The sequence below is a fragment of the Trichoderma virens genome (assembly GCF_000170995.1).
Source record: "Trichoderma virens Gv29-8 chromosome Unknown TRIVIscaffold_4, whole genome shotgun sequence".
Lineage (NCBI taxonomy): Eukaryota > Fungi > Ascomycota > Sordariomycetes > Hypocreales > Hypocreaceae > Trichoderma > Trichoderma virens.
The window spans coordinates 1913168-1930125 of NW_014013745.1; the positions used below are offsets into that span (position 1 = coordinate 1913168).

Genomic DNA, 16958 nt, shown 5'->3' on the forward strand with positions numbered 1-16958 from the left:
CCATGCCCGTTGTGATGCCAATTATTCCGGCACGCACTGCCCCAGGCTCTTAATGCCCAATCCCATCCCAATCCCATATCCGTCAGCCGGTCAATACAGACATGCATCAAGCCACCCAATTTGACGGATGTGACGAGCGCCCATGTGCAATTCCACCCAATGGGTTGGTACTACCTACCTTGGCCGATGAAGTAGGCCCCCCCTTGCAGGGGCAGCTTATCTTGCCGATGCAGTTGAGAGGATACTGTACGCCACTGTAAAAAAAGATTTAGACCACTACGCATTGAGTTTCAGTCGCCCGCACTCCCATCTTACTCTTGTATTTACAGTTGAAGATTTCCCCTGGCCTGGTGGATTGCACTAAGTGGTTTTAAAAACTTGACATCCAGAACAAACTTTCGTATCTCCAAACTCTGCTGGATACACGAACTGCGATGCGACAAACGTCTTACCACATGTACGTAGGCTGCTTACACTCCCGGCTTTTGGTCCGAACACAAAAGAATCGACCCCCTTGCGTCAGCTTATGAGACGGCTACAGTTACCGCATCGAGCCGCTGCCAACCCGTGTGAAACGGTTTCACCCAAAGAAGAACAGTGAGATCTAGACCCCAGTCTTACACTAAAGCATGCAAAGATCAACAAGGCAAATCACAAATTGCAAACGGTATCAGAATAGGTTAAAATCTGGTAGATCAAGAAGAGAATAAGAGAAGAAAAAATAAACGGGGGATATAATGCATTAGTATACCACTAGAGTACATGCAGGGGCTGACATTATCGTCAAAGAAGAGTAGGTAGTTTTCCGTGCAATCGTCAATAAATAGGAAAAGCTGACGCCGGAATACGGCCCCTCCTTCTATCCATTTCCTAACAACCTGCCCTGCTGTGTGAAGAAAAAACAACAACATAATCTTGCCTCAAGATATTAAATTTAACCGATACCAGAGAGAAATCCTTAACGCGCAAAAATAACGGGGGACTCCCGCTTCCCCCCTATGCCTTGTATCCACAAAATTAAGAGAAGAAGGCAATGGCGAGGGCAACGCCGGCAACGAGGGCGAGGGGAGAAGAGAGGCGGCCAGCGGCGCTTCCGGGGGGGACGGTGGTAACGGCGGGGTTTGAGGAAGTAGAGGCAGCGGTGGTTTGCTTTCCTGTAACCAAAGACATCCGTTAGCGAATCTGAAGCGAGCCTTGTACGAGGCAATCAAGAGCTCTGCTTGAGCAAGGGGGTATACGTACCAGTGGTGGTTGAAGCCGCGTGTGTGGGAGCAACCGTGGTGGAGTTGTGCTTGGGGGTAGAGGAGTGGGTGGTGCTCGAGGCCTCCTCGGTGGTGGAGTGAGCAGTTGTCGACTTGACCAGAGTGGTGGAGTGCTCCTTGGTGGAGGAAGCAGCGGTGGTGCTGCTGGCCTCAGCGGTGGTGGTCTCAGAAGTGGGAGCAGCAGTGTTGGTCTCAACAGCGCTGGAAGCGGAGGAGGCGCTGGAGATGGCCTTGCCAGTGCCCTGGTAGGAGAACTGCTGGCTGTAGTTGCTCACGCCGCTCTTATCGGTGATCTTGAAGCTGTAGATGCCAGAGGGAATGTCCTCCAGGGTGACGGTGGTGGAAGAACCAGTGACGGAAGCTGTCACACAGTTGATTAGTACTCTGTTTGGGCGCGGCCTGATCAGGAGAAAGGGGGGAAACGACTCACAAGCAAGAACCTTGACATCCTTCAGGTTGGTGCTAGCACCGGTCTGCAGAACAATCTCGCAGCCAGAAGCACAGCCGGAGTACTCAAGGGTGAAGGGCTTGCCCTCCTGGACCTGGAAGGAAGAGTTGAGGAACTCGGGCTTGGCGAGAGCAACGGCAACAAGGGCCGAGACAGCAACGACAGAGTACTTCATCTTGAATGGTTTGAAGGACGAGAAAACAGATCTGAACGAGAGACGAGAAGAAGGGTTTGACTAATGGGAAAGAAACGGTCAGTTTTGTTTCGTCGATCAAGCAGCGAGTGTGACTGGTATGTTGGTTGCGGTGGAAACCAAGTTTTTAATAGAAGATGAGAGGAATGAAGAAGATGAAACAACAACAGGAGCCGGGAAAAAGGATTGAGCCGTTGCAGCTGGCAGACACGCGTCCAGTGCGACAGACAGCCGTCGAGTGCTTTGCGCTGTCCTCAAACGCTTCCCTCTCCACCATTCAGCTGGCAAGCCATTTGATACAGCTCAGCAGTGCATTTCGCAAGGGGGCCAACCAGGGGGTCTTCCGGTATAGCGGAGTTGCTGGCTCGAACAGAATAGGATAGAATAGACAGTAACAGAAAGGAAAGGAAAAAGAAAAAAAAAAAAGGCAGGGGTAGATGCGTGTAATGGGCGCAAACGATCTCGTGTATAATACCAGTATGAGGTCGTCACGGACCCCAACTCCAGCAACAACACCGCAACACCACAACAGGAAACTCGAAAAGACGGGACTTACACTGAAATGAAACAAGGCCTAGAAAGCGAGTGATCAGGCAGATGGCGAGCAAAGAAGCAGAAGCAAAAAAGCAAGTCGCCGAAGCAGGACGGCAACGGGTAATTAAGTCGAAGCAGCGCAAGCCAGGAGTGGAGCGCGGGCGCTGCTGGAATTGGACGACGAGTCTCCATCTTGCCAGCCCAGGCAAAGATCACATAATTTGGACAGGGGCGGGAATTGGAGGGGGCCGAGCGCAGCCGCCGCAGTGTTAGCGATTCAATCGCCCATCAGACGAGCCCTGCCTGGGATGTTGCTTGATTAGCTGCAGCACAGCAGGCACCTGAAGCTCTTCACGTCACTACATGTACCTAGAACTGGAGCTCGCTAGGCCTCTTGCAAGCCCGCCCGCAGCCTATCAGCACCGCCCAGCCCCCTGGCCCAGCCCTTCAGCCCGCTAGCGCCACCCACTAGCGGCCAGCGAGCTAGAAGCAGCACAGGTCCAGGCACTCTCGCAGGCGGCGCAAGGCCAAGCTTTCAAGTCCCCCGGAAGATAATATCCAGTGCATCCATCAATCCACCTGGCCCAGCACCCGGGCTCCACTGTTCCTGGGCTGTCTGTCATTCCAATCTCGCCGAGCCATCAAATTCCACCGGGTCAATGCCCAGCGGCTGCAACGGCACGGGATCACTGAAGAAATTGAGAAGAAGGGAAAAAAAAACCACCTGTGCAGTGAAGAAATTGGACCCGAGGGAGAGAGAGAGAGAAAGCGCCTGAGTCAGCCACCTTGCAATTCAAGCACAGCACAGCACAGCACAGTACCAACATCAAAGCACAGCACTCACTTGCACACACCACATGAGACTGGACTTCATGCACCGCGAAATTGGCGCCAGCTTAGAGCCGCAATCCTACGCCTCGCTTACAGCTGTTGCTCCCTCTCCATGTCATTTGATGCCATGCCATGCAATGCAATGCCGCAAGTCGTCGGTCGGGGTGAATCGAGAAAAAAAGAAAAAAAAACAAGCAAGAGTCAGTCATCAAAAGAAACTCTGAGCTCCCGGCGGGCAAATCAATTCATCTCCCGCAGCCCACCCACCCCCATCCCGCCACACTTTGTCGATAGTCGATTGCCACATTGTGTCAAATACGGGATTTCCAGCGCCATTGTCGTGTTTTTGGACGAGCCGGCATCAGCATCGTCATCCGCGCCATCTGCACCTCAAAAAGCTTCTTTTTATGCTCCCCAACTGCCCTTCCCCTCCGTCCGCTCTACCCATTGTCTCTCTCTCTCTCTCAAACAGCTCGAGCTTCATCCGCTCAACCCGCTGCTGCTGCGCGCTCTTGTCATGTATCGTCCCACTCCGGCCTGGAACCCGCAACACAATCCCGCAATCAAAGCACCGCCGGCCAACCAACAATCGCCATCCCATCCCATTGATCCCATATTTCCCAACCATCACAAGCCCAATTCCCTTAGCCTCTTCCCCTAACCAACCGCCTTTGCGCAGATGCCCCCACTCAGGCCCAATCATGCCCCTGGTCCGGCTTATTCCCAAACAGGAAATCTCCATCGCCAGCACCTTTTCTTAGCGTCCGCGTTGCGATCAGCAGCCCATCCAATTCACGTCCCAAGAAAGGCACCTTTGCTTGCTGTATGTACGTTGGTTGCTTTCAACTGTTTCTTCTTCCGGCCCATCGACTCTATATTCCTCGTCATTGCCTAAAATCCCCCCTCCCAAACTTGGCTGTGGTCAGAGTTTCGACACAGCCCGCCGCTCCACAACACCAAAACCACGACACTTGTGCAAAGCTCCTCTTTCATCGCAACCTCTACGCAGAGAAAATGTCATCGACCTTCACGAAATAGTAGCATGAACAGGCATCATCCCACTGCACAAATCCCATGGCTAAACTCTGAATGCATAAACACGAATCCCTCGTCTGCACATTACGTGGCCCTAATACGTAACAACAACATCATGATGCTATTTTCCTCTCTCCCCATCCTTCGGGGAGAACAGTGCAAAACCGAAAGAACAAGAAAGAAAATCATGATATTCTCCCCATCAGTTGTCATTCCCCCTCCTCCAGCCGATGCATCGAGGCTGTGCTCGCCCACTCCTCCGAAATCACATCACTAGTCAGAAAATCAATAACACAAAAAATAGCCCCCCTTTTCCTCTTTTACTCATCCAATAACCTCATTCACAACCTTCAGCTCCGCCCCCCTTTTTCTATTACCTCATCTTTTACTTTTCCAAGTCAAGCTTGTTTCTGTCCTGCTCTATTCCTGTATTGCTCTCCCTCTTCCTCTTTTTGCAAATCAGCCACGCCTCTCTCTTCTTTCCCCGATCAAACCCCCCTGTCACCCTTCTGCTCAGCCATCCCCGCAAATCTCCAAAAGAGCATCAAAAGAAGCCAAACCCAAAACAAAAAATTACCCCGTCGCCCATTGGCCTCGCTTGGAGGGGGGCAAATCCTGTTCCTGTCTCACATTCCGTGTGGAGAAGAATAATCGATAGGCAATCTCCTGCCCCTACCCGACTCCACCTGCGTCAGATGCCGGCTGTCTGAATGGAGGAGGGATTGTCTACCTCAAATGTTATCTGTTACCTGTAATTACTGCTAGTGGCCACAGGCGAGTTAGTCGAGAGCACTAACAGGAAGCGATAGTGTCTCTGTGTCCAGTAATTGATGGCGGCCGAGTAATAGTCCGTTGTAGTTCTATTGAAGCTATTGGCATCAAATCAAAACAAATCAAACACCGATGCGTCTCAAACAGCGCCGCCTGCTTCACCCCAGGTGCAAGACATACTCGCACCGCCAGTAGATCAGCCGAAGCCTGGCCAAGACGGAGCGCAGATAGGTAGCCAAATCCATGTAAGCCATTGATCTAAATACCGGCGACTGCAGCTACAATTGCAAGGTTGATCCCGCTTCGCTATCAATGCCATTCTTCCCTCGGTCTTGCTGGCGCATTGCTATTCCTCTATTAAAATATCGGTGCCAACCTCTCTTCATCTCTTCATAGATGACACATAATATCACGTTGAAAGACACGTACGAGTACCATCTCATTGCATCAATTACTACTAGGCCATAGCTGTATTTACACAATGCCGACGCAGCCATCGGTACAATCATGAATGTCCTTGCCACATTCCCTCCGCCCTTGCCTCACTACATGTTTTTTTTTTGTTTGTTTTGCATCAGCTACTAGCTAGCTGGTTGTTCATTATTCGGCCAGTCCCTAACTCGCTCGTTATGCCAGCACATAAAAAATTGGAGATAATAGATACGATGATAAAATTCCAAATCTTGGAGCACTGGGTATTTTTGGGGGGTGTGAATGAGAAATGAATGACGACGCATTTAGTGCTCCAACAGACGCAAGCTACCCTGGACGACAACGTTTTCCAGGATCGATCCCGGGGGAATGTCAATGGTGCTTCCCTCAGTCGCGACGATGATGACTGTGCCCTTGAGCGTCACGCCGCGGCCCAGGTTGACGGCACCAGTGATGGTCAGGTGGTCAAGCTCCAGCACCTTGGGGATGGAGGGAATGTGCTTCTGGAAGTCGGACACCTTCTTGAAGTCGCTGCCCAGCTTGATCAGAGGGGCGTCGCCGAATCGGGCGGCGCTCATCTGGAGCTGACCGTGCTTCAGGGTGTACAGGTCAGACTTGACCAGCATCAGGTCGGAGCAGGTCTTGACGGGCAAGAATCGCCGACGGGGAACGTTGACACCGTGGGCGTTGTTGAAGTGGCGGATGGCGGCACCGACGGCCGTCTCGAGCTGGAGGATGGAAATGTCCGACTCGCCCTTCTTGTCACCGGGGATGGTCTTGCCGTTGGGGATAATCTCCATAGCCAGCTCGTTGTTCTCCACGACACGCTTGATGGCGCTGAGGTTCAGCCAGATGTTGTTGGTGTTGAAGTACTTGAACTTCTTGATGGACTTGAACTCGTTGACGTGCTCCTTGGGCACCTGGGCGATTTCAAGCAGGCGGACGGATCCCTCGTAGTCAATGATGGTACCACCCTTGACGTCGGCCTTGGTCTTGTTGGTCAACTCCATGATGTACTCGGCCTTGGTCTCAACCATGTGCTGGAGGATGCGCAGGTCGACGACAGCGCCCAGGTTGTCAACGTTGGACAGGAAGATGATCTCGATGCCGCGCTCCAACAGCTGGTCAAGAATGCCAGAGTTGTACAGGGACTCGAAAACGTCACCGTGTCCAGGAGGATACCACTCGGTGATGGACGAGTTGAATGACTTGGGGACGGGCAGGAGCGAGTCCTTGTAAATTCGGGGGTATCTTGACTGGTTGAAGGTGAGGATGTCCACGTTGTGGCCCTCGTACTTCTTGATAATGGCAGCGGTGTCATCGTTGGTGTTGAACGAGTTCATCAGGATGAAGGGGACGTTGACGCTGTAGGTGCGGTTGAGGTATTCGATCTGGCGGACAGACAGGTCGAGGAAGGACATGCCATCACGGACTTCGATGACGGACTTGGGTCCAACGCAACCCATGGAGGTACCCAGACCTCCGTTAAGCTTGAGGACGGCAAGCTTGTTCAGGAACTGCACGGACTCCGTGTTGGCAAGGTCCTCGTAGTCAACGACCTGTCCCTGAGCGGGAGGGGCAATGCGGTCCCAGTCACTATAGCACTTGTCAGCAACCCTTGTCGCATGGTATCACGGCGAAGGGACGGGGGGGTTATATAACGTACACCGCATTTCCCTTGGCCTTGTCGTTGAGGTATCGTCGGAAAAGGGCAAAGAAGTTGTCCATCTCAGTCTCGAACAGCTAAAAAGTCCAACGCGTTAGCAGAGCTGCGACGCTTTGGCGGTGTATTATTATTATTTCTAACCTTCTTCTCCTTAGGGTCCTCGACGGTCTCGGCGAGGTTGGTCAGGGCATTTCGCATCTGGGCGGCAGCGACGTTGGTCGAGGTGTTCTCGAAGGCCTGAGCATGATCGGTTAGCTGGCGCTCACAAAGCTCCTTTCCGGGAGACATTTTCGGAATTCTGGTGATGGAAGAAAGAATCAAAGCGTGAAGCAGGCAAGATGAAGGAGAGAGAAGCTGCTGTCGAGATAGGCAGAGCTTGGCTGCCTGGCTGGCTGTGATTGTGGGCAACGCAACGTTTCCGGTGAGCCTCCAGCAATCAGGAATGTCATCACCTGATGGCAAGTGCACAAGATGTTAGGTCGCTCCCGCGGCCATTAGTTTTTCCAAAGACTTGTTCAAACTCAATGGCCATATTGCCTCACCCAGCTGGCATTGTGCGCGCATTACCACGACCAAAGCACAGCCATGAGGGGTATGACCATCAGGTCGGAGGGGAGCTTCCCACAGCTACAGCGCCGAAGCGCCAGCCGTCTTGTTCCCTTTGTCGCGGAGGGCTCGCATCGCAGTGTAGGCCAATGCCAGGAAGGCGACCAAGAGTACCTAGTAGGCTGTAGAACGAAAGAAACGGCGGGTTACTTGCCATGTGACTGCGAGTCTTGCCATGGTGACGCTGCTCAAAGCCGTTGTCATCGGGGTTTGGCATGAGGTGCGTTGGCAGAGCGCTCTTGACTCCCGCCATTGTGATTGTGTGTGTTTGTTCGGGTGGTTGCGTGGAAAGACGTGCTCGTACTCGGGCGAGCTTCGATTGCAGCGATTCGCAGCTAAATGCGAATTCTGGGCGATGTAGATTGAGAGGTTGGCGATCCCAGGTGTCGAGAAGGGGGGAGGTATCAGGTCTTAAGGTGGGGTGGATGATGGACTGGCGGGGTGGATTGAATTGAGCTTTGCCCCAAAGCAGGATGTTTAGTCAATCTAGCACGACCCAGTTAATTACGCTGCTGTTGCATGTGCTGTGCTGATTGTGATTGATTCTGTCGTGTTGACGTCAATCGGTGACGCCCGCTGGCAGGCTCACGGCGTCTTGAATCCAATGGTTGGGGGGGAGGAGGCGAAATCGACATAGGCAAGGCAAGGTAGGCTTATGATACATACGTACAAGACAAGACACACAGCAACGGCCTTTGGATCTGCAAGGTGCTACGCCGGCAGGATCAGGATATGGATGAAGAAGAAAAGCTGTTCTGCTTCCACAGATCGACGGCAGAGCTCTGGCTTTAACAGAAACGGGGCAGCCCCTTTATTATTGGGTCAATGGCAGCTGCTGCAACTTTGACCGTAATTTCTGGATCCCATCGTCTGTGTCGTGTCGATTCCCCTGAACAACCACGACGCTCCACCAGCATTTCGCATCGACCTACTAGCAGAAGCCGCGCAACTTATCCCGGCCGAATCCCCTCACTGTCAGGAGCCCAAGGCCGGGGGGGGGCTCAGCCAGACCGTTTTTCCTTATGCTTCCAGGTCATGTTTATTTTTCGCCTCCGAGGCCAGGAGAGGCCTTGCTCTGCTCTGAATGCCGTCCAGTCCAACACCCACTTTGCACAGTGAATGGGAGGGGGATCCGCAACTCAGCAATGAACCCCGCCACTTTTTTTTTTTTTTTTTTTTTTTTCTTTTCTTGTCTGCCTGTTTCACGGCCCAAGCTTATTAACTAAGTGGCCAATTGTGTGGAAGGGTGGTGTTCATGTTTCCTTGTTCTTGGCACATGTACCTGTGCCGCAGCCGCCAGCCGTGCCAATCGGTTCCCAACAGAATACCACGCTTCAGCTCTCGGATGAGGATGAGGGAAAAAGAGGAAAAGGCAGAGAGAAACTAGGGAAAGTGTGGCAGACTGCAAGAGAAGAGAATTTTTTTATCCCTCTGCTGTCACGGTTTCCTCGCTGCAACATCGCCGCATCCCACACTCGTGTCAGGGTACCTCGCACATGTATATATGCACGACGATATGCATCGGCGCCCAGATGCGATACCCAGGCGGCGGCAAATCATGGCGGTGCATGTTGCGTCTGGCTGCCCAAAGGTCTGCCATTGGGCTGCGTGCCCATGCTGTAATCCCTCAAGCAGGCAAAAATCCCTCGACTCCCAACGAGTTTGAAGCTCTAGACTCTCGTCATGGACAGGTACAAGACAGGACAAAGACGGCACGGACAAATAAGGAGTCGTGTATTTTGGTCAGGCACAAAGTCGTCAGTCGCACGAATGACATGTCTCTTTTTCTTCCCAAGCGATGTTCTGCATGGTTTATCTTGTGAATCCTTACCCAGGCCAGGTGCTAACGTCTGCTAGTCGGCACTACTGCCGGCTCTGCTCGGTAGAAGTCATCCGGAAAGGCCTCCCGCCTGGCTGAGAGGATGCCTCCAAACGGAACCAGGTACTTGTGGTAGAAGCAGTCGCGCGGTTTTCCTCTTCCCTTCTGCATATCTCGTATAATAATATAGCGACTGCATCCCAATGCCTCTGGAAGAAAATTGCTCAACATGAAAATTGGACTTGAGTTAGGCATCGACACATTACCATCTCCAGTTCTGCGCCAGTGCGACCTCCGTATGACCTCCGGACCTCCTATAGCGGCCCGGTTGGCTCAATATTGGCTCCAAACACGTGGGGTTAAGGAGCATCGGCATTGCTCGGAATCAAACTCAACAACTTTGGACGGGACGAAGGGGAAAAAGGGAGGTGCTTGACAGCGTCTCGTCCATCAGCGACTCGCAAAAAAGATGAAAAAAAGCAAACATGGCCATGCAGATATTGCTACTGTTTCGCTAACAACAGGTTTGGTCCACTGCAAGAAATGACGATAATTTCCCGCAGTTGCTCCGCCTCTGTATAAATTGTAGCATCGCACGACGGTGCAAACGCCAGTCTCCAAACGGATTCTCCTGACCGGGGGGGTTGGAAGAAGAGAGAGAACTTCTATATTTACAAATAGTGCAACGCTTGCTCTTCTTGAGAAACTACTTAATCGGCCTTTCTCCCCCGTCTTGGAGACTTGGAGAATTCCATGTTGCAGATGCCGTCCTTTATCGCTGCAACGCCATTCGGCTTATCTCACGCAGCAGAGGCCCCATAGATAGGATCCCGTGCCCCCAAGAAAAATACAATTCAGCGGGCCTCAGACGCAATCAGTGCCGCTGCAACCACTAAACTACGCCCCGTAGCGCCCTGTAGCGCCCTGTAGCGCCCTGTAGCCAGCCACTCAGACCCCGTGGCGGCACGCTGGCTCTTGAATGGCCCGTGCTCCAGCTTCCGGATTGCCCACGACAACGTTGCATCTGGGGCCCAAGTGACGATGCAAAGAACTCTAGAGAAACCTTGGGCCATTATCAAGCGTCGCGCCGAGCCCAGATAGTTGCCCAGATAGTGCCATCGGCGTCATTCCAATGCACGACGGCGCTGGTGAGTCCGCGATGACACATCCGGAGCTTCCAGTTTGCGCATCCCGGTGGAGTCGAAGGTTGCAGAGATTATGTGCCCGATGGAGTGATGGAGAATCTTCTGGCTTCGGTGTTCACTTATATCGCCATGTACCCCGCGAGTCCCTTCTCTCCCTCTTGATGCCTTCATAACATCGAGCAAACCATCTCTGAAGCACCGGGGATACAGTGCTGAGACTTTCTTTTCTTATCCTCATTTCTCGAAGTCTCATTCTTGCACTTGTGTTCTCGTCGTAGCGGCAGAGTGGCGACGTTTGCCGTTCCGGTTCCGGAATCCCACTTCGGCGTCCTCCGGCCCGCTCTCTCTCCCCTCCCGTGTTTCTCAACACCAGCACCTGGGAGTATCGTCAACAACACAACAATGGGCTCCCTCAGTGTCACCATCACCCTTCCCAGCCTCCCCTTCTGGCACATCAACGTCCCCGAGACGGAACGCACGCCCCAGTGCCCGCCGTTCCTCCTCGGGCTCAACCCCAAAGACCTCCGAACCGTCTCAACGCCAGACTCGGAGTATCGCATCCAGACATGGGAAGAGGTCTGCTACCTCATCAGGACAAACAACCTGGAGCGATTCCAGCGCGTCCCCTCTGATCTGCGCCGCTACAAGGCCTTCACCTACCGCCTGGGCAAGATTCATGGCAGCATCGCAAACTTCGTGCTGAGGGAGCGTCTGCGCTGGGACATGCCAGTCGTGGCCCGCGGCGCCCCGTTCCAGTATGACGATGACTTCAAGATCCTTCACAACGATTGGCCCTATGGCCTCGACCGTCGCATCGTCCACCTGGTCGTCTGGACCAAGTTTGAGCTCAAGGCACGCTCTGCCACCGGAGACCTGACGGACAAGGCGAGGAAGGAGATTGACGACTTTGTGACCAAGACATTCCGGTCTCGAATGCCTGCCAACACGGTGAGTGGGCCCGTTACCCTCTTGCGAGAGCCTCGCACTGATTGACGTTTGCTTTGCAGGTCATGTGGTTCAAGAACTGGGCTGCTCTGAAGTCGATTCATGCCGTGGAACACTTCCACGTCATGCTCTTCAACCCGGATCCCGAGTTCATCAAGGAAATCACAAACGGCGATGTGCCTCAGTGTGACAAGGCCGATATTTAACGCGCATACCTGACTTTGCCTGACTTATGATGATTGAATGATTGTTTTTTCTTTTAATGATTTTGATGTATTGATAGACCAGATTGGAGTTTTCGTGTCCTTCGTTTACAGGATAGAGGTTTGGAATTACAAAATAGATGGTAGAATAAACGGAATCAAGGGATAGACTGCATAGACCATGGCGCACAGCGGAACTGTGTACCGCTTCATCAAGATAGATTTTCATCTTTAATTTAATACCCATTCATGAATTACACATTTGTTTCGTATCCGTGTCGTGTCGTGTAATGTCGTGGTCGTATCGTTCAAAGTGAACTGCCCTGTAGGGTAATTCAGAAGATACAGCGCTAACAGTGTGCATAACTCCAATAGGCCAGCTGCAGCACATCCACGGGAGAGAAAAAATACAAATCGAAAAAGAGAGACAAAGTCGCGCAAGATTAGGGGCCAAAGGGAAAAGTAAAAAAACGATTGGAAACAATGCATCCCCAAGCCACCGATAAGGGCCATGTTTCAGCCAAATTCTAATTGTCTCGCCTTGCGTGGCACTTTTTTTTTTTTTTTTTTTGTCCCTTGCATTGGCCACGACGCCTTTGGTTGCACAGCCAGAGGCTTTTCGCTGGCCCTTCCAACCCCGCCTTCGTTTCCATTTTCCCTCTTTCCCTCACCGTCTTCAGTGAGCAAAAGACAGACCGCTTGAATCCTCGGGAAAACAAGAGCCTTCACGCAGCAAGGGATACGAGAAATCGACGGGGAATTCATCACGCTGCAACGCCCCGAGAAGAGAGACCTGGTTCAGACCAACCCCCGGCCAGCTGAGGAGACAAGAAGCACACTCAAACGTGGGGGGAAGAATCAACGTCAGCCCGGCAAAACTCTGATCTGCATCCCGCAAGGCTGTCACGGCCCAAAAAAACAAGGGCGTTGTTTTGCTTATTCAACGCCCGCTCATAGCTGCCGCCCCAACCCTCAGCTGCGTATACGCCAGGGGAAGAAATGGCGGACTTGGAGCCCAACTGGCGAGTCCGCTTCCTAGCAGGCCAGCCTCCCGCGATAGTGCGGGTTCGAAATCTCCAGACGTCCATTGAAGGCCCATCCGATGCCTGGAACAGAAAAGGGAGGCCGCAGCCGCTGAGCGTCTCTGCCTCCGTCATGCTCAAGGAGGCTTTCGACTCGTCGTCTTCTGCTGATAGGGTGGAGACTGATACCGTGCACTATGGGCTTCTCAGCAAGGCGATCTTGGCTTCACTCGAGAAGCTGAGCCAGCAGCGTCTTAACGCAGAAGGATCCGACAACACAGCTAGAAAAAGTCAATTTTCAAGTTTACGAGACATTGTCAACACCATCTGGGAGGATCTCACCGGCCAGGATTGCAACGGAAGGGCGCCAAAGGCGACGGATGACGAGCCAGAGGTCAAGCCCTCGTTCTTGAAACCGTCAACGATCCGATGTCTTGAGCTCACCGTTCATCTGCCCAAAGCCTCGCTGCTGGGCGGCGGCGTCAGTCTCACCAGAATAGCTCTCTTTGGACGTGACGGCGAGTCAAGGCCTCAGCCAAGGGGTTTGAGCCTCAAGATCCATGACCTCAGGATTCCTACTCTCATCGGCGTCAACGATAACGAGAGGGAAGCGAAGCAGGTCGTCGTTGCTACTATTGAAATCGACAAATTTGACATTGACAAAGATATATTCACAATGATAGAAGGAGAGACAGTCAAGGTAAGTTCGAACAAACCATGCTACTTAGATTTCCTAAGCCAGATATGGGCAGCTCTGGATGCTGAGCGGTCAACAGGTCATGAGCCAGTCGTCATTCGAGACTCTCGAGGCGTTGGCCAGCACTCTGGCGAAAAACCTTGCCAGCTACCTGCACTCAAATCACACTGGATTTACGAATAGAAAGGGCTGGCCGATTAAGATTGCGCTGGAGAAGCCCATCGCCGTGGTCCTCGCTGACGCGGCCTGCGTGCAACTGAGCGTGAATTCATCCGAAGTGCTTGGCGATATTCAATGAGAGCCATAAACGAAAAGAGTTCTCTTCAACACATAACACAAGGTAACGTCATGATGGAGGCAATCATACAAAGTATGTTGGACGGGCAGAATTCGAGAGATGGAGTTGGTGCTTGATAATCAATACTACCAAAGATATCCATGTTTCCTTTGTTCAAGTGACTCGTCAGGTAGGTTTAGGCATACCTATGCTTGACTCGTGTATATTCATACCCGGACACTGGTTGGTCGTGTTAATAGCATTCTGACCCTCATTTCAACGACCCAACACCAGCCCGGACGAATGTATCGATTTGAGAAGTCGCTGCAGCTGCAGAACCGCAATGCAACGCTGGCATCGAACCACCCGCCCAACGCTCGTAACACCGGAGCCGGACTTCGCAACCGCCAAGGCGGACGCTCCCAGCGCAACGTGATTAACCTCATTTCACTCACATTACGCTCCTTCATGCCCGAAGACCTAGAAGCCTTCTAGAAAAGCGCCACTTCGGCGTTTCCATGTACTACTTGTATTGCGGGATATCACCATCGCATCCCACTCCCGTATCCCACTCCCGTATCTAGCTGGTGTCCTAAGAAACCCCCGGCCCCCTGTCGACGCCACGCCGCACCAGCGTGGTTGCTCCGGGCTAGCATCTAGTAATTTCAGGTTAACCTGCCAGAGCCACTTGGGCACGAAACAGAAGCCTAAAAAAAGTGCCATGGAAGCTTCTCAAGCAACGCCATTCCGGAGCTCCATGATCGGCATAAACCCATTTCCACCCGAAAGGTCACAGCACTGGGTGCCATCGGCGTTATGGGCCGCCTCTTGCCCTCCGTCACCCCGAGTGGGCGTCTCTTTCAAGGATCACGACGCCACAAGAGAACGCCACGCCGCGAGCTTTTTTTTTTTTCTCCGCCGCAGCATCAGGAGAGACTAGGACCAAGTCGGCCATGCTGCCGAAGTCAAGCATCGGCTTCCGGCGCGGTGCGCGCACTACCTCATCCTGAGATGTTGGCAAGTTGGTAGAAATTTCTGCTGAGCTCGTTTTCCTCGTGAGACCCCTGGCTGAAGCCTTGTTGCTGTCTCATGTACATGCAATGGGCCAGGGGTGGCCTTGAACCGTTCGTGGTAGTCCTCTCTATGCGGCCATGACCCCCAACTCTTACTACATATTATGAACGCTTTCGTTGGTGTATTTGAGAATACAAGCACTCCGTAGATGGAACCTCCATAGAGCCGCATGGGTTAGGCCAGCTTCGTTCCCACCGTTGCAGATCTCCAGACATACTCGTACTAATACTTGGCCGCTCTGTTTAGTTTGTTCCGTAGCCTCTCGCTTAAACCAAGCAAGTGGCATCTGTGCCGTCGGTGAGAACGATGTCAAGTAAAATGACGCTGATTCGAATCGGCTCCTCTTATCCACATAATGCCGACCTGTTCTTTGTACTCCTCGTGCTCCCACGGAGTACTCTTGCGCAAGCATACTCCATAGACACTCCGCCGTGCCTCACATTTGCACGGAATGGATCCATCCAAGTCTGCAGCTTCGCGCCCTGGAAGCGGGCCATCTTACTTGCATCTCCTCACGGCACTTCGTACGCACCTGTACATATTTTGCGCTCTGTACCTGCATTTGTGGAGCGCTCACTGCTCATCCATTGGGTATTTTATTCCGTATGCCTGGCCAATCATGGGAAGTTTCTAGCCGACTCTCGAACTGATGGCGGGTGAGCACAAGAGGGAGAATGTGTCCAGCGGACATGACTCGGCGTATTCTCCAGAGCATCTCAGCTGAATGAGAGAGATGCTGCTCTAAACCCCCATCTATCCAGCTTATCGACCGTGGTGACATCGGTGCAAATCCCAACCAAGCGAGAAACTAAACCCGTGTCTAAACGGTGTTCGAGAAACATGCTGCCGCTAACAGGGGACGGACCAAAAAACGCCTCCCGCAAGTTTGAGCCCAAGTAGGAGATGAACTTCGTTAGCACCATGTCTAGCTCATCCAACGCCCGTAAATACCTACGGGTATATTCCGGATGCAGGAGCACGTCAGGGGTTCTCATGTGGCCGTCGCTTGTGAGTAGTATTCTCATATTGCGTCAAATGCAAAACCTCTTTGGCACCCCTGACAAAGTACAAGCTCAGCCTTCTGGCCTGTACTTTTGGTGCACATATCCATGTGTGCGTCTCAAGTGAACCGTGCCGATATGCATGACTCGTCGCATTGGTTGGCGCTGTTCATCACCATATAATGCATCATTCTTTCTCATTAGCTGTGCAGGTTATAATATGCCTTTCTGAGCGGCTCCTTCCTCTAACCAGGGTGCTTGTATGTACATGTACGTCGGATATTTTGAAGGCTTGTTACCTTAGTAACCTTGTGGACAAGCTGGGGAATTCCCATGCACCTTGTATGTACCGTACGGAGCACAGGTGCGATTTCCGTCCGAAAACTTCGCAAGGGAATATGTACTCATACATGCAAGGGAGAACGATAGCAAATAGGTACTTGCTCATTCCCCAGTAACAGTCCTCTGTACTTGGTACCGACTCAGATACGAGTATATCGGTATATCCGCGCGTCTGCGCCCGATAGAGGTGGATTTCGGCTCCATAATTGTAGATGATGGTCTGGCAGTCGTCTCATAGCCTGGTAAATGCTTGCGGCTCGGCCTTTTCCCCAGGAATTTACCTATATCACATAAATCTCAATCACCAAATGTTAGAGGAACCGCCATTGAAACGAGCTGTTAGCTGATACGCCGTGCCTGGAACATTCTATCCAAAAATGTGGTGCCATGCCCAGGAGATGGTTTGTGAACTTAGTAAGGGATGCCCTTGGTAAGGATCCCGTGGTCAAGTTCTCTTAGGGTTGTTTCGCTGTCAGATGTCGTTTGCTTATTTTGACAGCGGCCCATCGTTTCACCAGATTTCCCTTTTCGAACTTACTGAACGCAATAGTCCAGTCTAGCTTTTGCAACCACAGTAATGTCGTCGCATGGTCAATTTTCGCTGTTAATCTTAGCTAACTGCCGTCGACGGAGTATGGAGCGCGGATGCCAAGTT

At 52.3% G+C, this 16958-nt stretch overlaps 4 protein-coding genes across 4 annotated transcripts; 2 read left to right on the forward strand and 2 right to left on the reverse strand.

Annotated features, from left to right (window-relative positions):
• Positions 1-1017: 1017 nt before the first annotated feature.
• TRIVIDRAFT_18067 (uncharacterized protein) lies at positions 1018-1885 on the reverse strand (the record flags this gene model as incomplete). Its single annotated transcript, XM_014102918.2, has 3 exons — positions 1018-1154; positions 1243-1623; positions 1693-1885. The coding sequence occupies 3 exons, from the start codon at positions 1883-1885 to the stop codon at positions 1018-1020; spliced, it is 711 nt and encodes a 236-aa protein (XP_013958393.1).
• A 3622-nt stretch (positions 1886-5507) lies between these two features.
• Positions 5508-8489, reverse strand: TRIVIDRAFT_84734 (uncharacterized protein; the record flags this gene model as incomplete). Its single annotated transcript, XM_014103537.1, has 5 exons — positions 5508-7102; positions 7173-7249; positions 7314-7409; positions 7933-8264; positions 8449-8489. The coding sequence occupies 4 exons, from the start codon at positions 8029-8031 to the stop codon at positions 5812-5814; spliced, it is 1563 nt and encodes a 520-aa protein (XP_013959012.1).
• A 2427-nt stretch (positions 8490-10916) lies between these two features.
• On the forward strand, positions 10917-12040 carry TRIVIDRAFT_84735 (uncharacterized protein; the record flags this gene model as incomplete). The annotated part of the gene is made up of 2 exons (XM_014103538.1): positions 10917-11690; positions 11750-12040. 2 exons carry the CDS (start codon positions 11145-11147, stop codon positions 11891-11893), a joined length of 690 nt encoding a protein of 229 aa, XP_013959013.1.
• A 538-nt stretch (positions 12041-12578) lies between these two features.
• On the forward strand, positions 12579-14047 carry TRIVIDRAFT_72068 (uncharacterized protein; the record flags this gene model as incomplete). Its single annotated transcript, XM_014103539.1, has 2 exons — positions 12579-13612; positions 13689-14047. 2 exons carry the CDS (start codon positions 12890-12892, stop codon positions 13905-13907), a joined length of 942 nt encoding a protein of 313 aa, XP_013959014.1.
• Positions 14048-16958: the final 2911 nt, after the last annotated feature.